At 39.6% G+C, this 27187-nt stretch overlaps 1 protein-coding gene across 7 annotated transcripts in view; it reads left to right on the top strand.

Moving 5' to 3' along the window:
- The window catches only part of LOC122787886 (junction plakoglobin-like), an 803785-nt gene that overhangs the window by 353021 nt on the left and 423577 nt on the right, over positions 1-27187 (top strand). For all 7 annotated transcript variants that reach the window (XM_044054804.1, XM_044054805.1, XM_044054806.1 and 4 more), the window contains one exon: positions 25240-25395. In XM_044054804.1, the coding sequence (XP_043910739.1) occupies positions 25240-25395 (156 nt within the window). The remainder of the gene's footprint in view (positions 1-25239; positions 25396-27187) is intronic.

Raw genomic sequence — 27187 nt, 5'->3', positions numbered from 1 at the left:
ATAACAGTGGAATCATCTGCATATTGTATGATCGTAGCATGTGTGGATGCTGAGCTAAGATTGTTTGTAAAGATGGAAAAGAGCAGATGCCCAAGAATAGAGCCTTGAGGGACTCCTACAGTAATAGGAAGAGGGGTAGAGGTCTCATATTTCCAAATAACTGTTTGTTGGCAGTCAGATAAATAGCTATGAAAGCAGATGGATAGATGATAAATATTCAAGCAGTTTGTGATGGGACACAGTGTCAAATGCTTTTGACAGATCCAAGAAAGTTGAAAAGACAAGGTTATTACAATTTCTATTATGGGAGATGGTGTCTGTAAAACTTAATAGGACTGTTGTGGTACTATGCTTTGGTCTAAAGCCATGTTGAGATTTGGAGAGAAGGTTATTTTGTACAAGACAGGACAGTAGTTGAGTATGAATGCATTTTTCAAGTATTTTGCTAAGAGGCGAGAGTATGGCAATGGGTCTCTGGTTAGATAAATCAGTGGATTAGCCACCTTTGTGCAGAGGAATAACATGTTTTCCATAGTATAGGTACATATTGTTCAATAATGGAGCTATTAATAAGCACTGAAACTGGGTATGAGATGGAGTCAGCTGCTAGTTTAAGAAATTTGCTTGGGAGTTGATCTACTGCAAGTCTGGTGGGTTTCAGTTGAAGAAGGAGTTTTTTGATGTATGCAGTCTGAATGGGCTGAAATGAGAAAGCTGCAGATTCATGGACAGTAGTTGTGGGTATGGTTAGAGGGATATGGGTACTGCTGCTTACTAATGACAGGACGGAGTTGATGACATGAGAGATGAAGTGTGCAGAAATGCTTATGTTGGGATTAAGGTTGATTGAAGGCATGGTAGATTGTCCTGTATGTAAGAGTTTTTTAATGGACTGTCAAAACTTCTGGGGGTTATTTTTATGTTTTTATTGAATCAGGGTGTAGTAGGTTTTTTGTCTGATCGAACTTGATTTTTGGCTAGGTTACGTAAATGTCATTAGCTGAGGAGGGAAGCTTGGGTTTTGGACGACTGATAGTGTAGCCAAGCCCTGTCTCGTTGTTTCATAATGTTTATGGAATCTTTAGTTAGCCAGTGGGATGGCATGGATTTGCTATGTGCTTTTCTAATAGAGACTAGTGAGTTTAAGATGTTTAGGAATGAGATGTTAAAGTAGATGACTGCCTCGTCAAGGGGAAGTTGTTTTAGGAGAAACCAATTGTGATGTTCATAGGTTCATAGGTTAGTACTAGGCTATCGGCCCTAGGGTCTATACAAGCCTAGCCATAACAGTTCCCTGGCTATTTCTTCCCACACTATTTACTTCCCTGGACCCCTGTCTAGCAAGACGACTGACATTTTAAGAGGGAGTTGAAGGCATCTTTGGAAAAATATGTTTTAGTACGGATATACTTGTAGATAGTGGTATATATTGAGAGAGCTTTGTGCCTAATTAGATAGGTGGGGGAATGATCACTAAGGGAATCAGGGAGGCAGCCAGACTGAGAGCAAAGGTTAGGGCAATTGGAGAGTATCCAGTCAAGTGTGGAATATTTATTATTGTGTTTGTCAATTCTTGTAGGTGTAGTAATAAGATGGGAGAAAACAAAGAGGTTAACATGATTTGTTGGATTTGTAGATGTGCATGTGGACCAGTCAAGATTAAAATCACTTAAGATTAATATTTCTCAATTGTAGGTAGTGGAGGCCTAGTTAGGCAGGTTTTCTAGTATAAGACAATTGTTTCCAGGGGGAGATATACTGCTATGATGATAATGGACTTCATGTTAAGCTGAAGACTTGAGATTAGTATTTCATAGTCTGAAGCTAGGGGTGGGGTAGTATACAGTTGTTTAAGTTAAGGTTGTTCTTATAAATGATTGCTATGCCACCGCCGCATTTGTGTGTTCTATACACTCTATGAATATTATAACCTAGAGGTAAGAATTCATCATTTTTGTTATAGCTTTTTAGCCAAGTTTCAGTAATTGTTACAATGTCTGGGAAGTATGGCAGCATGGAAATCAGGAACTTTATTTAGAATACTTCTAAGGTTAATGTTAAGGATTAGTAGGTCAGAGGAAATATGAGTTAAGGGAAAGGGGTTTGGTGGGGGGAGTGTTGTGTTGTGGATAGTGTGAGTGTAGGGTTAGGACCTGGATTAAGTTGAATGTCACCACCAAGGTGAAGTAGATAGGATTTGAGTAAGAAGGTAACTGAGGGTTTAAAAGAGAGTCTATATTATTTACATAGAATATATGGGGGTATATGAGTGGAAGGGTATTTAAATGTGTATAGTTGGAGTAGTGTGTTATAGAAAAGTTGAGGTGGTATGTTGATGTACATGAAAAGGTAAGATATAGGAGGACAGGCAGGTTTAGTAGGTGTGATTGTATAGAATACTTGAAGGTGGCAGAAGGAGGTAAGATGGTAAGTTGTTTTGAGTAAGGAGAGTAGAGACACAGTAAATAGTAGCATATCAATAGTTGGAGAGTGGAGATTGGACAGCAGAGTGTTAATGTGTAACTGTGAAGTAGAGGAAGTAAGGATAGAAGAGAGTGGGAGGGTCAGGGAGAGTAGTATGGTGTATGTGAGAGCAGAGAATAACTGGTATTAAGAATACAGAGGATTAGGAAAATAATTGAGAGAGTGGTGGGATAGTTTAGATGGGCGGTGGGAGGGATAGATTAGCTAATGGTATGATTGGTGGAATAAGCAGATGGTGTGACTTATGGATGAGTAGAGAGATGTGGATGTGATTGGAGGAGTAAAACAGAGGGTGTGGTTTATGTAAGTATAAATCTGGGGTAAGTGGGGATGGGTGGGAATGGGGATAAGGTAAGGGAGAGGAGAGAGCCAGAGCTCTGTGAGGGCGAATGGAGTGGGCAAAGCCCAGGTAAATGAATTGCAGTCCAACAAAAAACTATCTGTTAGATGGGAGACCTGAGCAAATAAAACAATGCAAGTCTATAAGCTAGAGAAAGAAATGGGAAAAAGCTTGAGTCTTCCAGTCGGGAGATAAATAAGCTAACTAGAAAGACATCATAGAAAAAATAGATTAGATAAAAGTGGCTTTAAAATAGAGGCAACAGTTGGAAAAAACTGCGACAAGCAATTAAATGCTAACACTGAGAAAGGAAAGGCTAGGCAAGGAAAAATAAACAGGAGTGGTTAAAGGTGTTGGTAAGTTAGAGGCTATAGTTAAATATAACAAGAACAGTAGAGACCAAGTATGGTTTGGGAATGGGAGATGTTAAGACGAAAGACAGAAATGCTCAAGGAGTAATATGAATAGGGTACAGTTAAAAACTACAAAGGAGGTTTACTAATAATAAAATTATTATGGGCAGGTTATCAAACAGTAAGAAAAAATTGGGGCGGTGGTGGAATAACATAAAATGGCCCGATGGTGTGCTGCACTTTGCAGGGTCTCAAAAACCAGTTAATAAGTATAAAATATAGTTAACATACATACAATGGTCAAACGGCAAGCAGAACAGCTAGTCAGTGTGCAATATGATGGCAGAGTGTCTTTTCTTAAATTTCTTTTCACTAGTCAGAAGGTTTGCAGGATATCAGCTAATCCTGTAAAAAATAAAGAGAGTAGATAAAGAACCAATTAAAACCTAGATAGCATTTTAAGTTATACTGCAAGAATTACAGACAGCCAAAGAACCAGAGACAGATTAAAAAAAGGGAAATAAGTGGAGGCAAAAAATTGTAGAGAGTAGTAGAAAAATAAAGTAAGAATATAAATCAGGATGAAGCAGAAAATACAAGAAAGGCAGAAGAGAGTAATATATTAGCGAAACAGTGGTTAGAGTGTAGCAAGAGTAGTACTAGAATAGGATTGGGTAGTAAACAGGAGAGAGGAACTGAGAAAAGCAAGTAGAAAGGGAAGAACAGATGAAGAAAAAGGTTTTCAATACAGAAAGAGAGACTAAGTAAACCAAAGAATTAAATACACAGAATACAAACTAGTTACATGTACAATACACCTTATAGCAACTAGTTACATGTAGTACAATACACCTTATAGCAACTAGTTACATGTAGTACAATACACCTTATAGCAACTAGTTACATGTAGTACAATACACCTTATAGCAGACGCTATGTATGTATTGACTAAAACAGGTTAAAAAGGTATATTAACACCAAAAACTGTTTAATAATGTACATATATACCTAAGTTAGAACCTGTTATTCATGGAAGCATGTCTTAACTATTCTAGTACATCAGATAATATTTGTATGAAACACTAAACACTCTACAAGGTATATAATGTAGAAGAACGTGGAACGTCTGTCAACCATCAGGTAAGTCTGACTTGAACAATGGTGAGGGGCATAAAACAGACAGATGCTTATCAAACATAATCCAAGACTAATGTAAGACAATAAAAAATCCAACTGTGATTGGTAAATAGTGTTCTTTGAAGCAACTATCTGGAATAACTCCCAGTGAAGCAGACATTAGATGAGAAAAAAATCATCATATACAAGGAATACCACACAAGTACTATCGCTGCAGAGTTGACCAAAGAAAATAGCATATCAAATGCAAGAGCCTAGTCTAGTAGAGTGCATGTTTCAAAGTAATGGCTATGCTTATGAATATCACTGGATACAAGAGAAAACTAAAACAATCAAAATTAGCCTAAAACCATACATAGATATAACTGGATATAATGATACCATTATTACGCAGCAATATCCAAGTAAGCAGGTATACTTATTTTATCAAAAACCATCAAAAATAAGCACCTGAATGCTGTTAGAGCGCACACACCACCAGAAACGACCGTTATTCCAGGAAGTTGTAGGAATGAAATATGGCTTGAAAAAACTAAGCATAGAATTTAAACTCACAGTGCATCGTGGGAAAAAGAAGGATTTGGGAAATACTTGAAAATGTAGGGGAAACTCCCACAACAGAGCCCAGGTAAGTGAATTGCAGTTCAACAAAAAACATCTGTTAGATGGGAGAGCTGAGCAAATAGAACAATGTAAGTCTATAAGCTAGAGAAAGGAATAGGAAAAAGCTTGAGTCTTCCAGTCGGGAGATAAATAAGCCAACTAGAATGACATAACAGAAAAAATAGATTAGATAAGAATGGCTTTAAAATAGAGGCAACAGTTGGAAAAAACTGCTACAAGCAATTAAATGCTAACACTGGGAATGGACAGGCTAGGCAAGGAAAAATAAACAGGAGTGTTTAAAGGTGCCTGTGTTAGAGGCTATTGTTAATATATATAGAGAGAGATATATACACACAGACCATACCTCTCAACTGTCCAGATTTTTGCCTCATATTTTTGTTGTGCTGCTAGAAAATTTGTGGCATTCTGGCAAATCAGTGAGGTTTGAATCCACAAACTGTCCAGATTTTTGCCTCATATTTTTGTTTCGTTGCTCAGAAAATTTGTGGCTTTCTTGCAAATCAGTGAGGTTTGAAGCCACTAAATAATGACATACATTCGAGATTCATATTTCATATCCTTCAGAAAATGCATTCTAACACAACTCCTGTTATTCTAGTAACTTTCTAAGTTTATAAGAGAATGTTTAAAATCTGTCCCTATTTTTGGGCCTTTGTCTCCCCATTATTTTAGGTTTTGACCAGATTTCTTGCACTAAGAGGTTACATGCACACACACGCACACACAGACACACACACACACACACACACACACACACACACACACACACACACACACATATATATATATATATATATATATATATATGTGTGTGTGTGTGTGTGTGTGTGTGTGTATATATATATATATATATATATATATATATATATATATATATATATGGGTCTACTTGATATGGTGGAAACTCATTTGGTCGACTTCTCATTTGGTCGACAACCAGTATTCAAGGCACTTAACAGGGATTTGCCCCCCTCCCCAAAGTTGTGCGACCCTGGAGTTGATATATAGTTGGGGGGGTGTGGGGGTTCTAATATTCGTTTAAAATGTTTAGTTTTTGTTGCATTTTCATGTTTTAAACGACTATTAAATGAATATTAGTGTGGGGCTTCACCCACCACACCCCCACAGCCCCCCCACACCCCCTAACTATATATATATCAACTCCAGGGTCGCACAACTTTGGGGAGGGAGCAAATCCCTGTTAAGTGCCTTGAATACTGGTTGTCAACCAAATGAGCCTTCGACCAAATGAGTCTCGACCATATGAACTGTCGACCATATCAAGTAGACCCTATATATATATATATATATATATATATATATATATATATATATATGCTTAAAATAATCTAAACAATGAAATGTGAGCATCACTTGATGGGTAAAAATTGCGAAGAAAAAAAAAAGTCAACATATCAATACGTATGCTCCAAGGCATGACAACAGAGCATGTAACTGTTCTTGCAAAGGGTGTCCCCACACCTCCTACTAATCATATATAGCAACTCAAGGATCACACAATACCAGGGCAAAGGCATATTCTGCAACCCTGGGAACTGTGTGATCTTTCATATCTGATGACCGTCTCACTAGAACTCTTGTTGAATTTGATATTGTCGCATCGAGATTGCCGAAAGGGCAGAACATCGAACGGGTAAACTTAAATCTCCATGAGGGGAGATTTCCATTTACCTCAATGTAGTGCGGTCTTGGAGTTGGTATATTTAAGTAGTGGGGAGTGGGGGGTTGCAGGGGGGCTTGCCCCCCCTCCCTACACCCTTTAGGTTTTTTTGGGGGGTTTTTTTGTTGTTTTATTGGCATTCGAAAATGTAATAGGTCGATCATTTCAATTCAACATTTAGTGATTCGACATATTACATTTTCGAAATGCTGATATAGACTCGATCTTGCAACTAGAGATCACGGTACAGTGGGGATTTGGAAATTTAGCCTTTTCCCCACTGTAGTGCGATCTCATAGTTGAAATATATAAATTGCAGGGGATGTGTGGGGGCACAGCCCCCCACTGTGGGGAGCAGGGGACTTGTCCCCCTGCAAAATCGTCATGTCATGTGATGTGCAGTGTCAGACTGCAGTCTACAAATGTCGAGAAAGGTGATGTCTTATACAGGAAGTGTATTTGCGATATTCTGACCTTCTCGACATTCTGAGTTGAACTTTTTAGTCAACATTTAAGGTAGGAATTTGTTTTGACTGTTGACTGTATGATAGTAAACCTATATACATATATATATATATATATATATATATATATATATATATATATATATATATATATATATATATATATATAAAAATCATAAAACATAATTTTTTATTTTTTTTTCTATCTCTCTATGTATTCATTTCATTAAATGCACTGCTCTGCCTAACTCTACTTAACTATATATACCATATTGTACAAAGGACACTTCCTGAGATTCAGAAAACTTCAATGCATTATAGGAAAAAATACTGCATGATGAGCGGCTGTATGCATGGAGTATTTAATTACGAGAAGCTCTCAGCATGAGCAGTGGAGACCGAGCAGTAGAGCTGCTTACTGTATAATCTAATGATTATACAAGTAGATGGCAATGAGTAGAAGTATTAAATTGAGGGGGGTCTATGTATGCAAATGAGGTAAAACAAGATGTTGGAGTGCTTCAGAAATGTACAAAGTACAAGGTGAGGTACAAACACTTTTGTTAATGACCATTGCAATGTTCTTGTGTTGATGAAAGGAAATGGCAGAAATATGCCAGGGATTGCCTCAGCATTAGTAAATGTATATAGGTAACAGGCTATTATTGCCATTACAAGCCACAGTTGAGCATGTTGTTACCCTCTGTTTCACCATGTCACCTGACTCCACTTACAATTTTATGGCCATCATAACCCCAATATTGTAGTCCAGTAATGTGTGTGGATAGGGGTACAATACAAGAACTAGCAGACTTCAGCCTTATCTGTGGGCCAGTGGGAGTTGTGGATTACCCATCCAGGTGGCTACAATGGTATGTGTGACTTTGCATACATTAGTTACAGGGACCTTTCAACAATCAACAGGAGACACAGTGGGGGTATCTCAGGGGTCTGACTCGAGAACATTCCAGTTGTTTTTCAATACCATGCTGCAGCAAGTGGGGAAGCATATGTAATTTTTCTCATACCACAGAGAAGACATACAACACCATGAAGTATTTCTGTGATATAGTTCATTTCCTTTAGGAGCTGCAGGCCAGGGACTGCACCCACATTGAAATAAAAGCCAAACCTAATGACCTGGGACAATGGTAACGCCATCAGCTTCCAGGTGGTTGGTAATGCACAGAGTGTCATCTACAGGCCACCCAAACAATTACCATGACTCCCAAATATAGTATACATGTGGCCTTTACCAATGGTTTGTGAGGGGATGACTTCCTTTTATTGGCAATGATGGATATGGCCTAGAGCCCTCGTTGGTAGCACCCATCTAAAATCTATTGACTGTGACAGACCATGGATATAACCTTGCTCTGTCACAAACTGCGGTCATTGTGGAGCATATGTTTGGGCTATTGAAGGCATACTTTCACTCCTTGGTGGTGTACTAAAATGTTCTCACTATGCACAATGTTACACAACTTGATAATTAGGAAGCATTACAGCAGGGAATCCAAGTGCAGAATGGATATCTCCCAGGAAACCAGACAGTGGAGGATGAGCCAAATGAGAAGTCAGTGGAGAATCAAGCAGCAAGGGATGAACATGCTAGAGGGCCCAGTCTGAGACATACATAAAAGTGATACATGCAAAGCCAGTACTACATTGAGCTTACCTATGCATAGGATGGCCATACCAAAGGGTGAGGCACAGTTATCATCATTTGCACAAGTGGTGAAGGGAGCACAAGTGTGCAATGTCTTCCACAGGGGAATGTATGAGTGCTATACAAAATGCAAACTTGTTAGTGGAGTATGTTTGTTGTTGTTGTTGTTGTTGTGTGCGTGTGTGTGTGTGTGTGTGTGTGTGTGTGTGTGTGTGTGTGTGTGTGTGTGTGTGTGTGTGTGTGTGTGTGTGTGTGTGTGTGTGTATGTGTGGTACATATGTTGGGGATTAATGAAGAATTCATTGGAAGGAGCCAATGACCGGTTGTCAGGCACTGGAGGCAGCAGTAATATGCATGTGGGTATGCTGGCACACAGCCTCAGCAGTAGTTACAGCACTGCAGTTCAATCTAATGGATAGCTCCTGGAGGTTGAGGGCATAGAAGGGGAGTAGGCATCCTGCATGTGTCCTCACCTATGGCAGCTGCCTCTACCAGGAATTCTGTGGATAGAACCATAGTCCTGGCAAGATGTGGGTGTGCTCTGTGACAGTGAGCAAACACCTATTTCCAGATGTGCCACTGCTGCAATTGCCATGACCTCAGTGATGCCCTCTCCTGCCCACAGGCACTTCTATACCTGCTGTTGCTGTGAAAGTGCTGACAGTGTGTGACATTGACCCTGGCTGTCCACATTCATAATAGCTAACATCCGTGGGGACAGAGGTGGATCAACTGCGTGAACCACGCCTGACACATGGCATTTGAATCTTGAAGAACCTGCCTTTAGTCAGTTTGTAACTGAATTTTTCAAAAATGTCACACATATGAGACATGCACTCCCTGGGGTCATCCCACATACTCTGCAGTTCCAGTATCATCCCTGCCAAGGCAGAGATGGTACTAGTCTGTGCCTCCATGATGGTCCAGCACATTCATTGCAGCCATCAACGCAGCTAGTTCTGGAGAAGGCAGAACCCATGCCATCTATATGCACCATTACTCATTTCCATGTGGTCATCCTCTGCCTTGTGAGATTTGTCATAGATATTGATGGGCCATAGGGGGTAACACACTATTCTGATTATGTGAGTCTGCACCGACCTATCTTCCTGTGTTTTGCATGTCTCTTGGATGTCAGCAGGCACAGAGGATGTGTCCATGATCAGGGAGGGGATCATGTGCAAACATTCCCTTTGTTCGACATTGACATTTTACTCCCTGATTATGTCAACTGTTCAGTGTCACCATTATCATCATCATCCATGTTAGATCTCTCTCCAGCATAAGTGGGGGGGGGTGGTAAGTGAACGTTGATGTAGCCAGACAGAAATGCACTTGTGAAGACACCAAAGCAGAAGAGCCAGTATATGTACAACTCATCATCTGCCCTTTACCCACAGTGCAGAGTTGATAGAATCGTGAATCCTGGCATTAATGAGAAATATATTTAAATTGTGAAGGTGCCCCTGGAGATGGTGTTCCTAAAGTACCAGTAGTACATGAAGCACACAAAGGTACTGAGATGTTCAGTAATAAAGGAAGCAATCAGAATTATTCATGGCTAATAAGGGATGAGCAATACACCCTGGGGCATCTCGGAAGGATACTCTTGAGGTATACTGCAGCTCAGCTGTGTGGTCCAACACTCCACCATGGGACTCTGATGAGCTTATTCTTCCTATTGAAGATGCTAAGTAACTCTTCTATCTCTGTCAATGGTGGCTTGACAAACAGCGCACTTCCCATTTCTGCACCCTCCTGTGCACAACAAAAACCATGTTATTCTGAATCACTGATAATGTCACTGGCCCTGTGTCTGTCCTGCTAATGGTTGCAGTTCTGGCCACCAACTGCACTGATGTGTACAACAAGGTTCTACTAAGAATGTTCACAGGAGGGACAGTCAGCAGTCTCCTTCCTGAACAGATGTTGGCCATGGAGAAGGATGGCCTGTAGCAACAATTCATTCTCTGCATCAGCGAACTTGCTCTTCCTGGCTTTTTACTTGTCAGGCATATTGTTGTGTGGCTAAAGAATATACCATGTTAGTATGCTAGTATGGACTACTTGTCTGGCTAGACTATGTACACTATAGCATCCTTCATGTACACTCAGTTGAGACTAGTAATAGTACACATAAGAGTATGCTGTACAACCCTGAACAACATTCTCAGCATTTATGCATATCCTCTCTGTGATCATTGACTGTTTTTCTTTGTTAAAGCACTTAACAGGCACTGCACATTTCCCACATCAGGTTTTTCTACAAAGCAACATTAATTTACATCTACAGACAAGTACTTGTAAGGAAAATGCTGCACATACCTTCAGCAAGTAGTGCTTCTGCTTTCCTCAGGGTCAGTTGCCTTCATTAGGTGAGGCTTGTTTTCCTAGTACAGCTCTATGTCTTCTTCCATAATGTGATGAGCCTTATCCACAGCCACCAGAGTTTAAATCATGCTGATTCAGTCCTCTGAGCAGGATGATTATGTATATGAGGGCTCAGCTCATAAATGTGTTGAAATCACTTGTTCTATGCATCACATTTGTAAGCAGAGTCTCACAAACAGTTTTACATGGCTTCATGCCCACTCCTGAGCACCTATGAGGTGCATTGTGCATGCATGAGTATGCTAATGTCAGCAGGCAGTTCCCTATAATTCTCCAGTTAAGTCTGATAGGCATGGGGTTGCCAGTGAACACTGCCTGTGTAATAGATGCAGTGTGTGCTGTGATGATGAACTATACTTGCCATGTTTCACATTTTCTATCCTGTTTTTGAAAGTTGAACATGGCATTGCCCATGTCAAACCCTGCCACTGGCCATACTACTGAGTTGCTCTACGTTGTGTGAAAATTCTCACAGTGGAAACCAGCATGACTGTGAGATGTCAGCTATTATTCTCTGGTATGGTAACTAATGAATGGCTATGGCTTCATGCAGAGAGTCACAGAAGTGCTTGCAGGAGACAAAAATCTTTCTCCACCTACTGCATAGGGTCCAGGACCATTTGCTGGGGGACTCTTATGAGGGTCACCAGTATAAGGTGGATGTGATGTCAGGCACTGTCTTGCCAGGACAGTTATTGATGCCACTGGCATATCCCCTTACAGGTGAGCAGTGCAGGCAACTGTACAGTGACCTAAAGGGATACCATCCATGCCTTCACTGATGGGAGGAAGCGGTGATGTACCGTAAATGTTTAAATTACACACACACACACACACACACACACACACACACATATATATATATATATATATATATATATATATATATATATATATTTAATATTATCTTGACAGTATGGGTTGTACTGTATGTATGTAACTCTGTTTTTTTGCTACAGCCCGAGGCCACAGCATAAAATTAATAACCCGAGGAGGCTGGGCCGCCTTTCCAGGTGCATAAGTGAATACCCCTGTTTTATACTGTATAGTTAGAAGTTTTAGTTCTCACGTTCTCAGTACATTTATTGAATAGACATCCATAATGCATTTAAACTTCTTAGGCAGCTTAATTGTGGGAAATAAGTTATCTTGTATTGGTTAGTGTGTATAGCCTGTCAGCTGATTAAGTCATTTAGGCCACTACAGTATTTTGTTATATGTACATGTGCTTCTTAGTTGCTTGATGGTTGACTATAATATTGTTACCAAAGTGTCTCAGCAGGTAGCACATTTGCATTTCATGTGTATGATAAAAAGGCTGCAGGTTCATAACAGATACTTTGATTCCATCCAGCTGCACGTATTGCAGTTCAGCGTGCAACACCCACCCCAAACCCACTTCTGCCTGACGTTATGCTGTGTGCAACAGACTGAACAGTCCCAGGCAGTGCAGTTGCTATACAATTGCACAAACAACTGTTTCACTATTTCAGTTTATAGAGGTTGTACATATTAGGTTATATATGTCTGCATTTGTAGTAGACCTCTATTACCTTCACTGATGTTTTATCCAAAGACTAATGCAGCTGTATTTGACCTAACATGTTTTTATTAGTATGTATGCTGGGTCTCCTCGTATTCAACATCTTTACCAACTATCTCTACACATCTTGCAAAGATTCCTCTCACATCCAATATGCGGATGACTCAACCCTCATATCCACCTCTGACAATATCTTTGAAATTCACACTCTAATTCAACATGCATTTCTATCCACTGAACAGTGGGTCCCCAGCGATCTACTCATTCTCAACCCCAAAAAGACTAAACTCTTACTCTTTCTTTCCCCGTCTCTCACTCATCACAAATCCATCTTTGCTATTACATCCTCTAGCAAGACTATAATCCATCCCGAAGCTCACACAAAACTCCTCGGAGTCATCACTGATGATAAACTCAAATTCAATCTTCACTTTCTCCAATGTATAAAAAAGACACACCAGAAACTAGGTTTATTGTACAGCAATAAAAAATTTCTCACCTCAAATACTAGACTCTCCCTTGCTCAAGCCCTGCTCCTCCCCTCCCTCCTAAATGCAGCACCAGTGCTCACTAACATCCAAACTACAACCATAAACAAACTCCAACAAACCTACCATAAAATAGCTAGGTTTGTCACAAACTCTCCTTAGAATTCACATCACTGCCTTACCCTAAACTCACTCCAGTGGCTTGAACTCCCCCAACTTCTACTACTATCTCAACTTCAGATGCTACACTGTATTCTTCATAAGCCTTCATCCTGTCCTGTTCTCTCTTCATTCATGTGTACCTATAGCCCACCTCTGACTCTCAGTACCTCTAGCCAGCAACTACTGCACATTTACCACCCAAAAAAACCTGTAGGCAAACACCTATATAGACATTCCCTTGTCCAAGCTTGGAACAAACTTCCTTTAGATAAACGTTCCATCATCCACCCATCACACTTTAAAGAAAAACACAAAATTCATCTACTTAATTTCAAACCTTGCCCTTGCCAAGCCCCACCCTAAGTGCCACTCTGCTATACCTCTCTTTCTCCCTCCCCTTTGCATCCAAGTACTTTTTTACTATGGTCATACACTAAAGATGCTAAATTAATACCGTTTGTCAAAACTCTTCTTGTATATATGTAAATATATTTGTTTCACTGAAAAAAAAAACATTTATGGTCTGTATGCATTGCTATTTTATTGTTTAACTCTTTTGTATAACAGACTGCCGTTACATTTTTTTGATTGTAAAGTTGTGACTTTTTTCTGCAATTCTGTTCTATGTACTGGAGCTTTCCTCCTCGGGTCTCCACTGAAAATGGGCCACAAGCCCAGTTGGACTAACCCGGTTAACAACTGTCAATAAATAAATAAAATAAAATAAATATATAGCACTGTGTTTCATAGTATCTTTGCATTGCTCTCCCCCCACCTTCTTTGTTGCTATCCCTTCTATTCCTTATTTTTTGGCATTGTTTTGTTGTTTTTCTTCATTTGTTTCTTTTTTGCATAGCAGTGACTGTGACACTGCCTCAGACCTGCAGTCATCAACCAACCAACACCACCTGCACCATCCACATCCCAAGCTATCAGAGCCACCTCCCCAGAAGCATCTACAGAGGAGGCAGGTGGTGTCTGTAGCTCTGACACTAGTGGTTCTTCAACAGTCAGGGGACTGTCATTCCTGCCGCTGGTACTGTGGGCAAGTACCCCTTCATAAGGCAAAGCCACCTTGCTGAGGGGAGTAGAGGAGCTAGTGGACCAGCATCTTGATGTCTCCAACAGCCACCTGTAAGGACTCCTCATATGACTTGCAGAGTCACATCTCTGCCCACAATTTGCCAAACCATCAGAGCTGGGACCCAGTGTTGAGGATGCCCAAGGTGGGGTCTGGGGATCTGGACTCCCATTGGATGTGACACAAGCAGGGTGGTTCTGGTGGTCATGCCCACCCTATTTCCCATCCCAGTGTTCCTCTCAGTTTTGTCTCTGTTCCCCCCCCTTGCTTGTAGTCCAGTCTTCCCCATCACTATTTTCATCCCTGTATTTGTTTGATGTATTCTAACCCAGCGTACACCCTCCTTCAGCATGTCTGTACCCCCTTTTCAGTTTCCATGTTTGTGTGTGTGTGTGTGTGTGTGTGTGTGTGTGTGTGTGTGTGTGTGTGTGTGTGTGTGTGTGTGTGTGTGTGTGTGTGTGTGTGCGTGTGTGTGTGCGTGTGTGCGTGTGTGTGTGTGTGTGTGTGTGTGTGTGTGTGTGTGTGTGTGTGTGTGTGTGTGTGTGTGTGCATGCTCCTGCTACCTACCCTAAACCTGTTTCCCATCTTTCAGCTTTCCTTTCTTCCTTCCCCACTGTATCTTTCTTGCTATACAGAAAATGAGCTCCTGTCCCAAAAAGAAATATTACCCTACATTTCCTTCAGCCATCCTGTTCATTCCTTAGCAGTTTCACTTGCATACTTCCCTCTGCTTGCTTCCTTCTTTTTCATAACTGTCCTATACTCCCATGTCCACCTTTAATCTGACCAAAAAAATAGATTAAACCAGTGCACTGAAGCTTTTAAGGGTGAAAGGTTCCTTTCCTGTCTTGCTGCTTCTTTGTGCTCAGGACATATGCATGTGTGCAGTGTTCCCCAGAGTTCATCATCGCATTCCTTAGCCACCAGTCAGGAATATGACATGCCTTCACCATAGGTCCTGCACTAGCTGTGAGCAGGTATCTTAATTAGCAGCTCTGTTTACACAGCTTTTTTTGCTATGTTAATCCTTAATGAGCTTAGAACCTCCTTGTGTCCGATAGTTCGGTAAGACTGTTAATGCCATGCAGCTGAATCTTGAGGACTGATGAGATTCATAGGTTCATAGGTGTGTACTAGGCTAATGCCCCAGGAGCCTTTACAAGCCTAACCCATAGGATTACCCTGGCATCGTGCCTCCCAACCTTAGTTCCCAGTGCCTCTATCGAGTAAAGCCACTAGAGTGATCCCTGGCGTAAATTTTCTATTTCCCATCCACTCATCAAGATTTCTCTTGAAGAGGGCCAGTGAGGTGCTCTGCTTAACATGTATGGGAAGTCTATTCCATAACATGGGCAGTCTCTGGGTTATGAACCTGTCCCTCCAGCATGTTTTGTTGATTGTGGTAATGAGGTTGAGGCCTCTGGAGCATGTGGTGCAGAGGGATTGGGATTTCTTTAGATGTAGCATTTCTAACAGAGTTGTGTCAGACATGGCTTTGTAAGACAAGCAGAGATCACCTCAAAGTAAGCGATATGAGATGGAGAATATTTGGAGTTTTTTGAGTTTGTCCATATAGAACAAATGTTTAAGGCCTGGGATCCTCGTTGTCAGGTACTTTTGTGGCCTCTCCAGTTGTTGCAGGTGTTTAGTAAGGTACATGCCAAATGGGGCATTGTACTCAATGACTGGCTTAATGAGGGAAGAGTAGAGGGAGACAATGACCTCTTTCTTCCTGGATGCAAAACCCTTAGTAATGAGATGTGCCACATAGAAAGAATCTCTGACCACAGTGGCAATGTGGTGGTTAAAAGAGAAGTTGTTGTCAACCTGTGTTCCCAGATCTCTTATAACGCCTTCTGTGTTCAATGGACTACCATCGTAATTCATGGGAACCGGGTTTTTCCCAAAGGGCATGATGACATATTTTTTGGCATTGAAATTAAGGCCATGTTTCTGACACCAGTCGTTGGTCTCAGTGAGGCCTTTCTGTACGATGTCAACATCACTTGGGGAGTTAATAATAGCTCCCAACTTGCAATCGTTTGCAAACTTTGTCAGCCAGAGTCCATTCGTGATGGCCTGGACTTCAGAGAAGTAGATACCAAACAGGAGATGACACAGGACTGAATCCTGTGGGATTCCACTCGTGACTGGTCAGCAGTCTGACTTGGTGCCAGCTACTTTTACACTGTGGGTTGTACCTGTGAGCCAGTTTGCAACCCACCTAGTGATATAGGGGTTGATGCCTAGCTTAGTGAGTTTTTCTATGATTCCTGAGTGATGAATGGTATCAAAGGCCTTGGCCAGATCAAGGTAGGCTGTATGAACCACCTTGCCTTCATCCACAGCTCTGGTGACTGACTCAAAGAAGTTGACCAAGTTAAGCAGGCATGATCTACCCTTCACAAAACCAAAGTGTGTCGGATCCAGAGTTTGGAGATTCCCTATATCATTGTTTATTAGGTCCATAATGATGCATTCCATATCTTTGCATATCAGACTCATCAGGCTAATGGGTCGATAGTTCCCAGGGTTTGTAGTCGCTCCTCCTTTGTGGAGAGGGATGACTGTAGCAGTGTGCTATTCAGTAGGGACAAAGCCTGAGGTGAGGTTGTGATTGAGCAGGGCACATAGGTGAGCTGCCTTACTCGTTTGACCTTCTGGTCCAAGCCTAAAGATACAATGTGCTTTAATTTAAACAATGGAAATTTTACAGTTCTGTTTTTAGAAAAAGCCCACTCATGATATTTATAAGCTTGGGTTTTCTCTGCAACCTGAGCATGAGCAAGCACATACTTCTTCACTTTCTGATAGCTTTGTTCCTGTCCATGAAATCAAATTGGGAATTTCCTGCCAGCTAAATAGAAATCAGTGTCCAGATGGACTGGTCCCATCCTTCCTATTAATCTCCTCAAAAATGACTATGTAAGTCTCCAGGTCCTCCTCCAGGGTCAGTGATTTCAGTAGTGGAATGGCCATGGGTAATGAGATGGATTTCACAACTGCTACCATTCCTTTGGCAGCTTCAGCAATAATTTGGAGGAGTTTCTCCACAGTAGCCATCTAGTCAGCAATACGGGACCAGATGGTTTATCTCACAAATATGGCATAGGTTTTTTAAATAGATATAGTCCCAGAGTGACACATGGAAAGAACTAAAAGCAGTTGTACATTCCTGGAAATACAATATGAATCTCCATGTATTGCACATTGATCTAAAGTAAGCATAGTGTCTCAGATGTCAGTATAAACTTTTAAATAAAAAATGAAGACAGGTGTGTTTGAGTTTTATTAAATGTGGTGTGCTGCAGTATGGCACTTAAGTGAAAACTTTTCCAGCTGCTCAGACTACCGAAAATACGTTTTTCTATAAGGAATTCTGTTTAGCTGGCAGTGACAGGTTAATCCAGGATGTCAGAAAAAGGTTCATGCTGAAGTTTATGCTCACATTCTCTCTATACTAGAGTAAAAGGTTAATGCAGCCAACATGCTAGCATTTGTTATAAAAACAGGGTTATTTTACAGAACTTAAAATAAATGGCTATTTTTTCCAATATACAAAATAGTATATGTGGTTAAAACAAAAGTAATGTACAATACCCTGCAGAAACTTGGGTAGTGAATACAAATAAAACAAATGTAAAGACTCTGGTTCTGACTACTTCATCTCTGTTCTGGCAAATGGCAAATAGTCCTTGGCAAGTATGTTTCTTCTGGAGAAACAATGCTGTGGGCCTCCAACATGCTCTTAACAGCTTCATATTCCTCAGGTTCTTCTCTTAATTTTAACATGGGCTACATAGCCTTTTATTTTTGTTCACCTTTCCTTGACTCCTGTGTTTAATTGCCAGTAATACATCAAGTTCGTTCCTCTTAAAAGGTTATATGCTATATACATAGTCAATGTAAATAACATTAGTGCAACTCATAAAAACAAACATCCATACACTTTATTGAAAAAAAAAACAATACACGGTGATACAACACATGACTGCTCGCGCACACGCACACGCACACACATACACACACACACACACACACACACACACACACACACACACACACACACACACACACACACACACACACACACACACACACACACACACACACACACACACAAACACACACACTCACATTTATAAAGCTTATTTTTTGTATTTTGTCTGCTATCTCTTCACAAATACTCAGTCAAACTATACTGTGTTGTGCAAAAAAGACACAGGGCAAGCAAAATGTAAATAAATACCTGATCACTCCAAAATACCATAACATTCCTGGGTTGTATTTATAAACCCTATAAAATTGAATCCCAAGGGCACCAGCATTATGCAACATGCTAAATTTTCTCAATACACAGGATGTGATTTGTATGATGTATCACTCAGTGTGAATTTGCTGGCAGTGTTGGGATTTTGCAATGCAATATCCAATGATCGTGAATGACTTACCAGGCCATGACACACGGCAGTTTTGTTCTATGAACAACTTTGTTTCACAAGCAGACCAGAAGTTCCTGGGACACTTAAAAGCAAAGAGACCCACCCAAAGTTCATCTGTAGTAACTCATGTAGACCTGGCATCCATTTTCACTGTCGATAGCCAATAAGGCCATCTTCATACCAAAGAACCCACAACATATTATACCCAGAGCCCTTTATCTGGTTTGTCCGAAATGCTGATATTCTTTCTACTAATTCTGGCAGTCAAGTTTGGTATGGCAAAGAATTAAGGTTATGAGGGTATGAGCTACTAATGCAATGCTTCCTGTATGACAGGATTTGATTTCCTCAGCCTTCATTTGTCTACTCTTTGACACTGCGCAAGTCACACGAGTTACCAGACAATGATCTTGGGTTGTGTCTGAAAAAGCTCCGTGAAGATCAGTGATCTGCTTTGGCTAACAATTGTAAATAAATAAATAACACTAATCAAATCCATCGCTCGTCTTGTAATTCCTTCACGGTCATGTTTCTTTCAGGCATTTTTGTTTTTTCTGACCCCTAATGTGTTTGTCATCATTAAAGGACAAATCATGTAATATGAAAACCTTCAAGCATATGAAATTACTAACATATGCTGCTGCTTGCACAGACTAAAACCCAGTTAGTGGGTCAGAGAGTTGTGGACAAACACAAGTCCTCAGAGCATACCTCTCAACTGTCCCTGATTTTCAGGGACGTCCCTGATTTTGACTCAAATTTTCACTCTGTCCCTCTTAATCCCTCCTAAAACTAGTGATGTTTGGAGGAAAAGTGGTGAATTACACAATGAATAATGACAATAATTAAGAGTTATAAATGTCTTTTACTTCAGAAAATGTGTATTAATTCACATGCTCTGATTCTGTCAATGTTTCAAGTTAATAGCGCTAATATTTTAAAAGTGTCCCTGATTGTCCCTGAGTTTTTCTTGATTTGTCCCTGATTCAGTTGAAATTTGTCCCCACTTGTTTGAGAGGTCTGCCTCAGAGCTGAGTTTTCGTGAGACAGTTGGAGTGGAGTGGTAGTAACAGTGGGACACACAGAAAGAGTGTAGCATGCTGCAAGTGGTTGTGGTGCGACAGTCACTACTCTGGAACAGTAATCAAGAAGTCTCAATCCTCACAACTGACACCGGTGAGGGTCGGCCACTAGGAACAAAAATGGATACGCACCGTATTTTTATTTGCAGATCTCTGCTGCAAGCACAATTTCTCTGAAGAGCACACAGGGAGCACCCTCCAGACCTGGGGATGGACTCTCTCTCCCTAGACACCGAACAAGACTCCACACTGACCACTTTAGAGCTCTGTGTCCATCTTCTAAGTAGCTGACAAACACACACTCATACACATACCTGGGAAAGGCTGGCACACATTTACCAGCTGCGTCCCCTCTGTCCAGACTATAAGGTAATTATGCTGCCACCAGTCAACTACTCTAAGGCTCTTACATGGGTACCCAATTATACTGAGTAAAATTAATACTAATACAAATCCTTGAGTTTGACCAGTGCAGCAAGGTTTCCAGGAGAGGCCACAGTGACACTAAAATAAGCAGAAGTACTCTTAAGTTGTTAAACGTATTCTCTAAAAGGCCAGCCACAATGAAAGGTATAGAACATTTAATAATAAATAATAAAATAGAAGACATGAGAATACTGAATATCTAGTTACAATAAACACCAGAGTTTCAATCGCACAAGATATAAAAAATAACACAGTTGGATAGATTCACACAGATTTAGAAAAACAATACTTAACTCATCTCACTATATTTTCCTGACTGACTAAAGAATTACTATTGCCTAGTTAAGTTACTTACTACAGCAAAGCACGATGAAGTGTGTGGTGTGCAAGATATATGTGAGAGATCTTTCCTGTCAGCTTCCGAGAAACAAAGTGCTGTTGCAAGAGTTTTGTCATATCTCTCCCTAATATATAAAAAAAAATAATTTCAGAGCTGGTTATAGAATGGCATCACATCTGGTCATCTGACTCTGGTGCAATACACACACAGAACTGTGTATGTGTGGCTGTTACATGAATGAGCACCCATGCATGCTCATGCACTGATGAGTGTATATTTGTATACTGTAGATATATATATATATATATATATATATATATATATATATATATATATATATTTATTCACGTATGTGCATGTGTTTGTGTGGGCTGACTATTGAAATGTCAGCACTCTAAATACTGACAGGCCAAAAAAAAAGACCAAAACTATAGAAGAGTAAATCTTGAACAAAGCTCTTCTCCTTTAAACTACTTTTTTTGCAGGGGGGCAATGGCTATTTCGGACTTAGTATATGTAAGTCCAGTTTTTTAGCAATTCAATCTCCAAGTTTCGGAACTCACTGTAGTGGGTCCTGACATTTCAAATGGTTACCCTGTGTGTGTGTGTGTGTGTGTGTGTGTGTGTGTGTGTGTGTGTGTGTGTGTGTGTGTGTGTGTGTGTGTGTGTGTGTGTGTGTGTGTGTGTGTGTGTGCGTATTTACTTGCTTACCTGGAGAAATTCCATGTTTGCCTTATTTCTCAGTACACTTCTTGTCCACTGTATTTTTTGCAGCACTTTTCTATGTAGCTTGTTAGGCTTCTTACTCCTTTCAGCTTATTTGCTTGTACTAATGTAAAACTCAGATAAGAGACACAAGCGAACCAGTGCTTCACTTTGTAGCTATAGTCAATTTATTATATAGAAAAAGTGACACTTGGAACTCAGAACAATCATGCCAAGATGTAATGCCATGTTTAACTGAGTCCAGAGGCCTGTATGAAGTATCCAAGTCCATCTGATTTTTGTTTTGACACAAAGCTCTGAGTTTCCCAATAAGAACATTGTGTTCAAGATATAAAATAGGTCCTGTTCCATTAATTAAGTATAACAGTATTATTAAGCATTACTTCTTGTTTGTATTTCTAAGGAGATGAAGTCCAACAAAATAAACAATATTTATTTAGCAGCGTTTTTAATGGTGGTATCATTTGTGCTCAAATGATAGTTGCCAGAATAGTTTTCAAACATTTTTGTTAGAAAATGTTGCTTTTTGGGAGCTTTTTTGCATACATCTCACAAAAAAACATATTACACCAAAAGCATTTCTGATTACTTTTTTATCAAAAGTAGATGTGGTGTAATTGCATTTAACCAGCCATTGTCATCCTTCATTTCACCTGGACATGTGACCAAATGATGCATTCCCAGACAATGATATGAATGGGGTTGCTATAATAATGCCTCCTGTCTGGGTGGAATCAGGGGCTGTGCCACCACAGAAAATGCATTTCACAATATATATTTTTGTTTGCTTTTTCAAACAAAAGTGCATTTGCTATAACTGTGTTCACTAAAGTCCTACATCATTTAATGATTCTAAGTATGACACTAAAATGAATGATATATTAAATCACAGACTAAAAGAGAAACAATTAAGCTTATAAGTGACGCATACAAATGTGATTTCTTAACATACTTTTTGATGATTGCAGCAATACTACTAATCTATTAGTATGTACAGGACAAAATATATTTTGGCTGTGAAAGTTCAAATTGTGACTGAAATAAAGGACAAGTTATATGATGTGATGTTTCCAGTGGTGATCAGGGCAGAAGCAGTGTCAGTTTTATATACAGATCCTTCCAGAAACATGAACCTAATTAAATGACAAGTACCTTCAAGCACTACGCATGGTTTGAGAGAGATCACAGAAACAATGTGAATAGATTTGTTTATATGTATGAAGCATTCAGACATGGCATTAATATTAAATGGAGCAGATTCCACAGCTGTAATGCTGTGACTTGGGTCAATGTTTGTACATCAGTGTGTCACAGTTTAGTTCATTTTAGATAAAGGTTTAAAGTCTGCATCTGCAGAATGTGATAGCTGTGCAGAAAACTGGAACTCTGAAAGTGTCATGTTTGAGTCCTAGTTCCCCACATGCAAATGATGTGGCCAAAGAAAGTGTTCAAGCAGTGAAACTATCCAAAAAGGTAAGGGGGGAATGGAAAGGAACCATCTATGAAACTGCTGCATATGGAAAGCACAGAACTGGGTGGTGAAGCTCTCTCTCCTGTGCAACAGTTGATAGGAAGTAGTCTCAGTAGGAAATTACCAATGATGTCTAAGCTATTAGAGCCAAAGGTGGTGAGCTAAATTTCTTGAGGCTAGCACAAAAAAAAAAAAAACAACTTGACAAAGAGTTAATAAATTAAACTTTTAAGAGCTATCAGTCTTAAAACAAAGTTGGAAGTTAGGATGTTGCATGCTCAGTAGATGATTGTTCAGGACACAAGTATCATCCACTCAGCACAAAAGTTCTTAGCCAGCAGCAGCAGTAGCAGAACATTAAGGGAGTCTAATATGCTAGCTCAAACAGCAACCTCTTAGGAACTGACCAGTGTCAGATAATATGAAAAAGTCTTCTTCCTAACCTATATTACTACCACAGCACAGAGGTGTAACATCCCTGACAGCATGGCTTAAACATTGACTAAATCCTTGAAAACTAGCATCAGTTCAGATATGTCACTTAAATTGGCCTTGCCAAGATGTGAATTAGGTTATATCACAGTAGGCATCAGAACCATACTTGATTATAAGGACAGTGTCCAAAAAATCTTATCTATGAGAAGTGTATTAGCAATCCTTTAATAAATACCCTAGAGTTATATATTCAATTTCTAATTTGGATCTAATTAGTTCAAGAAAAGACAGGTTGAAAATGTAATCTCTCTCTCTCTCTCTCTAGATATATATATATATATATATATATATATATATATATATATATATATATATAAAAATATAAACAAAAGCATATGGATGAGAGAGAGAGAAAGACTGTGTATGCTTGTGGGTGTGTTTGTTGTGTCTGTGTGTGTGTGTGTGTGTGTGTGTGTGTGTGTGTGTGCGTGTGTGTGTGTGTGTGTGTGTGTGTGTGTGTGGTTGTATATGTATATATATATATATATATATATATATATATATATATATATATATATATATATATATATATATAAATGTGTATGTGTGCAAATATACTTAGTTTTTAACGGATAACCCAGGAGCACTGTCTAGTTAAATGATTTGCTCAGAGTCACTGTACAGACAAATAGAGGTGAAAGGAATCAAACCTTGTACTATGGCCTTCAAGGAGTAACTTATTTACAAGCTCATACCCTTAGTCCTCTGTACTAACTGTTGGACAGGTATATTGATTAATAGGTGTATGATCATCTTACCAAGGACCAGCATCTCACAGACGTGTATTAATAATCACACCATAAAATCACAATGTTAGGGCTCACAACACTATCACAAAAAATATCGAAATGTCCTGTGGGTGCTGACCCTAGAACAAGCATTACCATGGGTCTTGCAGAGGAGCAGGCCCGTTACTTCAATATTGGAATCCTCAACATTGTGTTTTTATGGAACCATGATCTCCTGTTATAGGTCCATGATGTGTTGGTCTATGGTAAGTTGATAGTAAACGAGAGAATAAGATGAATATATATGCGTATGTGTAAAACAAAAAAAAAATCAGATAATCAGTGCTGTAGTACTCTTTATTATGTCATAATGTAAGTATTCACTTTATTGAATCTGCTAATATTGACTAAGTAAACTTGTGTGTCTTTTTTAACAAAACTGTATGTTGTCAAATGCCAGAAATGTCAATGTTGAGAACATTGATTTTCTATATATATTGCGTGAGGTTTGCTTACATGCAGCTAAGTGAAGTTGTTAACATAGACTAAAATGTTTGGAGTTACTGAAAGTTTTGGCATTAGTGGTAGGAGTACATGTTTGTGGGTTAGAATAAGGGCTAGGTAATGGGATAGGTTAAGTGGTATGTGTGTGTGTGTGTGTGTGTGTGTGTGTGTGTGTGTGTGTGTGTGTGTGTGTGTGTGTGTGTGTGTGTGTGTGTGTGTGTGTGTGTGTGTGCATATGTATGTGAATGTTTTTGGTGGTGTACTGGTAAGAGGGTTTAGTAAGGCACTGTGTAGGGTTGGGGTTAGGGGCTGTGGCGGGGTTATGGGTTAATGTAGTATGGGAAGTGAATCTCATCTTTTAACAGTACTATAAATTAATTTAAGAAATAATTCATATCCAAAAATTGGAAAATTATTGTTTTTAAAGTCATTTTATGGTCATTTTTATTTTAATTAAAGGTTTTAACTATTTCATTGTGACTTTTAAAAGTTCACCCAGATCCATACGTTTTATAATGTTAGCATTTAATAACTCAAAGCATTAAAAGTGACTGCATGTCACTTACAAATTACACTTCTTTGAAATTAAGTTTCTGTTTTTATAGGCTACAGCTGGTCTAGTCCGTAACTTGGCATTAAACCCAGAAAACCATATCCATCTTCGTGAAGTTGGTGCTAATTATCGTCTTGTTGAATTAATTAAAAACATTCACCTAGATTCCAGTCACAGTGCAACCAGTAGATCACAACAATCATATTCTGTAAGTACATTCTTTATTTTCCACTAGTGATATATTACTGAAGTAACATGAAATTCTACAATTAAAACTTACAGAGAGGCTTGTATTGTTTTAGATTACATTTATTATTTTACATTTGTTTACTGGGAAAGTCCGACTGGATATATGTCCATTTTCAGTGGAGGCATGGGGAGAAAAGCTCCAGAAAGCAGAGTACAAATACATTAGGAGCAATAGAAACATTTAGAGATAAGTATAATATGCAGTTTTCAGTAAGGTTACAAACTTAGGTAAAACATAGTAGATAACATCAAAATCATGCGGCTTCAGTTTCAGACAATAATACATGCAGTTATAGGCTAAGTCCCATCAAGAATTCACACACTTATTCGAGTATATGATTGAAATACTTAGGGAGAGTTTGCAGGAACAGCAGGTGGTGATTAGTTGGGGTTTAAGCAGGGACATTGCCAGTGCTGTTGGAAGTGTCATTTGGGGTTTTTTTTGAACTGGGTTAAAGAGGATTGGTGAGTAAGTTCAGCAGGTAGCATATTCCAAGTTTTGCCTACTGAGGTGGCGAATAGAGAGTCCCCAGCCACATTTTTGCAGCAGTTTGTCAGCAGAGCATAGTGACCTCAGGTTGCTGTATGGTTTGATGATCTTATTTAATGCTGGTGTTTTTTTAGGTTGATATAGTATTTTGTGGGTTATTACAAGTTGGTTGTATCGGAGAAGACTGGGTCACTCCAGCCATCCTAGTTGAGTTAGGCTGATACAATGGTGGGCCCTAGTGGTAGTACCTGTAGCTTGTCTAGCAATATGGTTGTAACAACTAGCACGTTTGGTAAGGATGGTTTGGTTCAGGTTAGTGAAGAGGGGGGAGGCATAGAGGAGGGTAGAAAGTAGGTGGGACCGAGCGATAGTGGTTCTTGCAAAAGGAGTGAGGAAGGGTTTGATCCTGTATAGGGAGCCCAGTTTTTTGTTGACAGATTTGATGGCTTAATTGACATGGATATCATATTTTAGGGAGTTATCGACTGTGACACCCAGGAATTGTGTGTGAGTATCTGGGGATATAATTGTGCCACTGTTGGAACTTATAGTAAAGAATGGTGAGGAGGATTTGCAGGTGGGGAAAAGATCAGCAGTTTAGTTTTGTTGGGGTTTAATAGAAGCTGACAGTTTGCAAACCATTTTTATACATCATTGAAAGTATTCTGGGTTAGGTTATAAGCTCAGTTGAGAAGGAGGCGGTACATATTAAAGTAGAGTCATCCACGTATTGGATGCAGGTGGCCTTGGGAGTGATGGTGGGTAGGTCATTGATAAAGACTGAGAAGAGTAGTGTTCCTAGTATGGAACCTTGGTGGACTCCTAGAGTAATAGGTAGACATGTGGATAGAGTATTCTGCCATAAAACTGCTTGTTGTCTATCAGACAGGTAAGATTGGAACCATTTAATAGAGCTACTATTCAATGACAGTTCCTTCAGGGTACGGAGAAGCAGTTTGGTGATTGACCATATCAAAGGCTTTAGAGAGATCTAGGAAGAGAGCAGAGGTAAGTTTGTTATTGTTTTGGTTGATGTTGATAGAGTTAGAGAAGGATAGGATGGCTGATGTGGTTCTGTGGTGTGGCCTAAAACCATGCTGAGAGTTAGCCAGTGGTTTATTTTGGCAATTTAGCTGCCCAGAAATATATACCGAACAAGAGAGGTCCCAGGACTGAGCCTTGTGGGATGCCACTTGTAACTGGTTTGGAGTCTGACATGGCTCCAGCAATTCTAACCATGTGGTTTCTGTCCTTGAGCCAG

The sequence above is a fragment of the Protopterus annectens genome, chromosome 13.part0 (genome assembly GCF_019279795.1).
Source record: "Protopterus annectens isolate FY-2018-M chromosome 13.part0, PAN1.0, whole genome shotgun sequence".
Lineage (NCBI taxonomy): Eukaryota > Metazoa > Chordata > Ceratodontiformes > Protopteridae > Protopterus > Protopterus annectens.
Note: the sequence above shows the minus strand (reverse complement) of the source record. Positions and strands in the feature narration are given on the sequence as shown.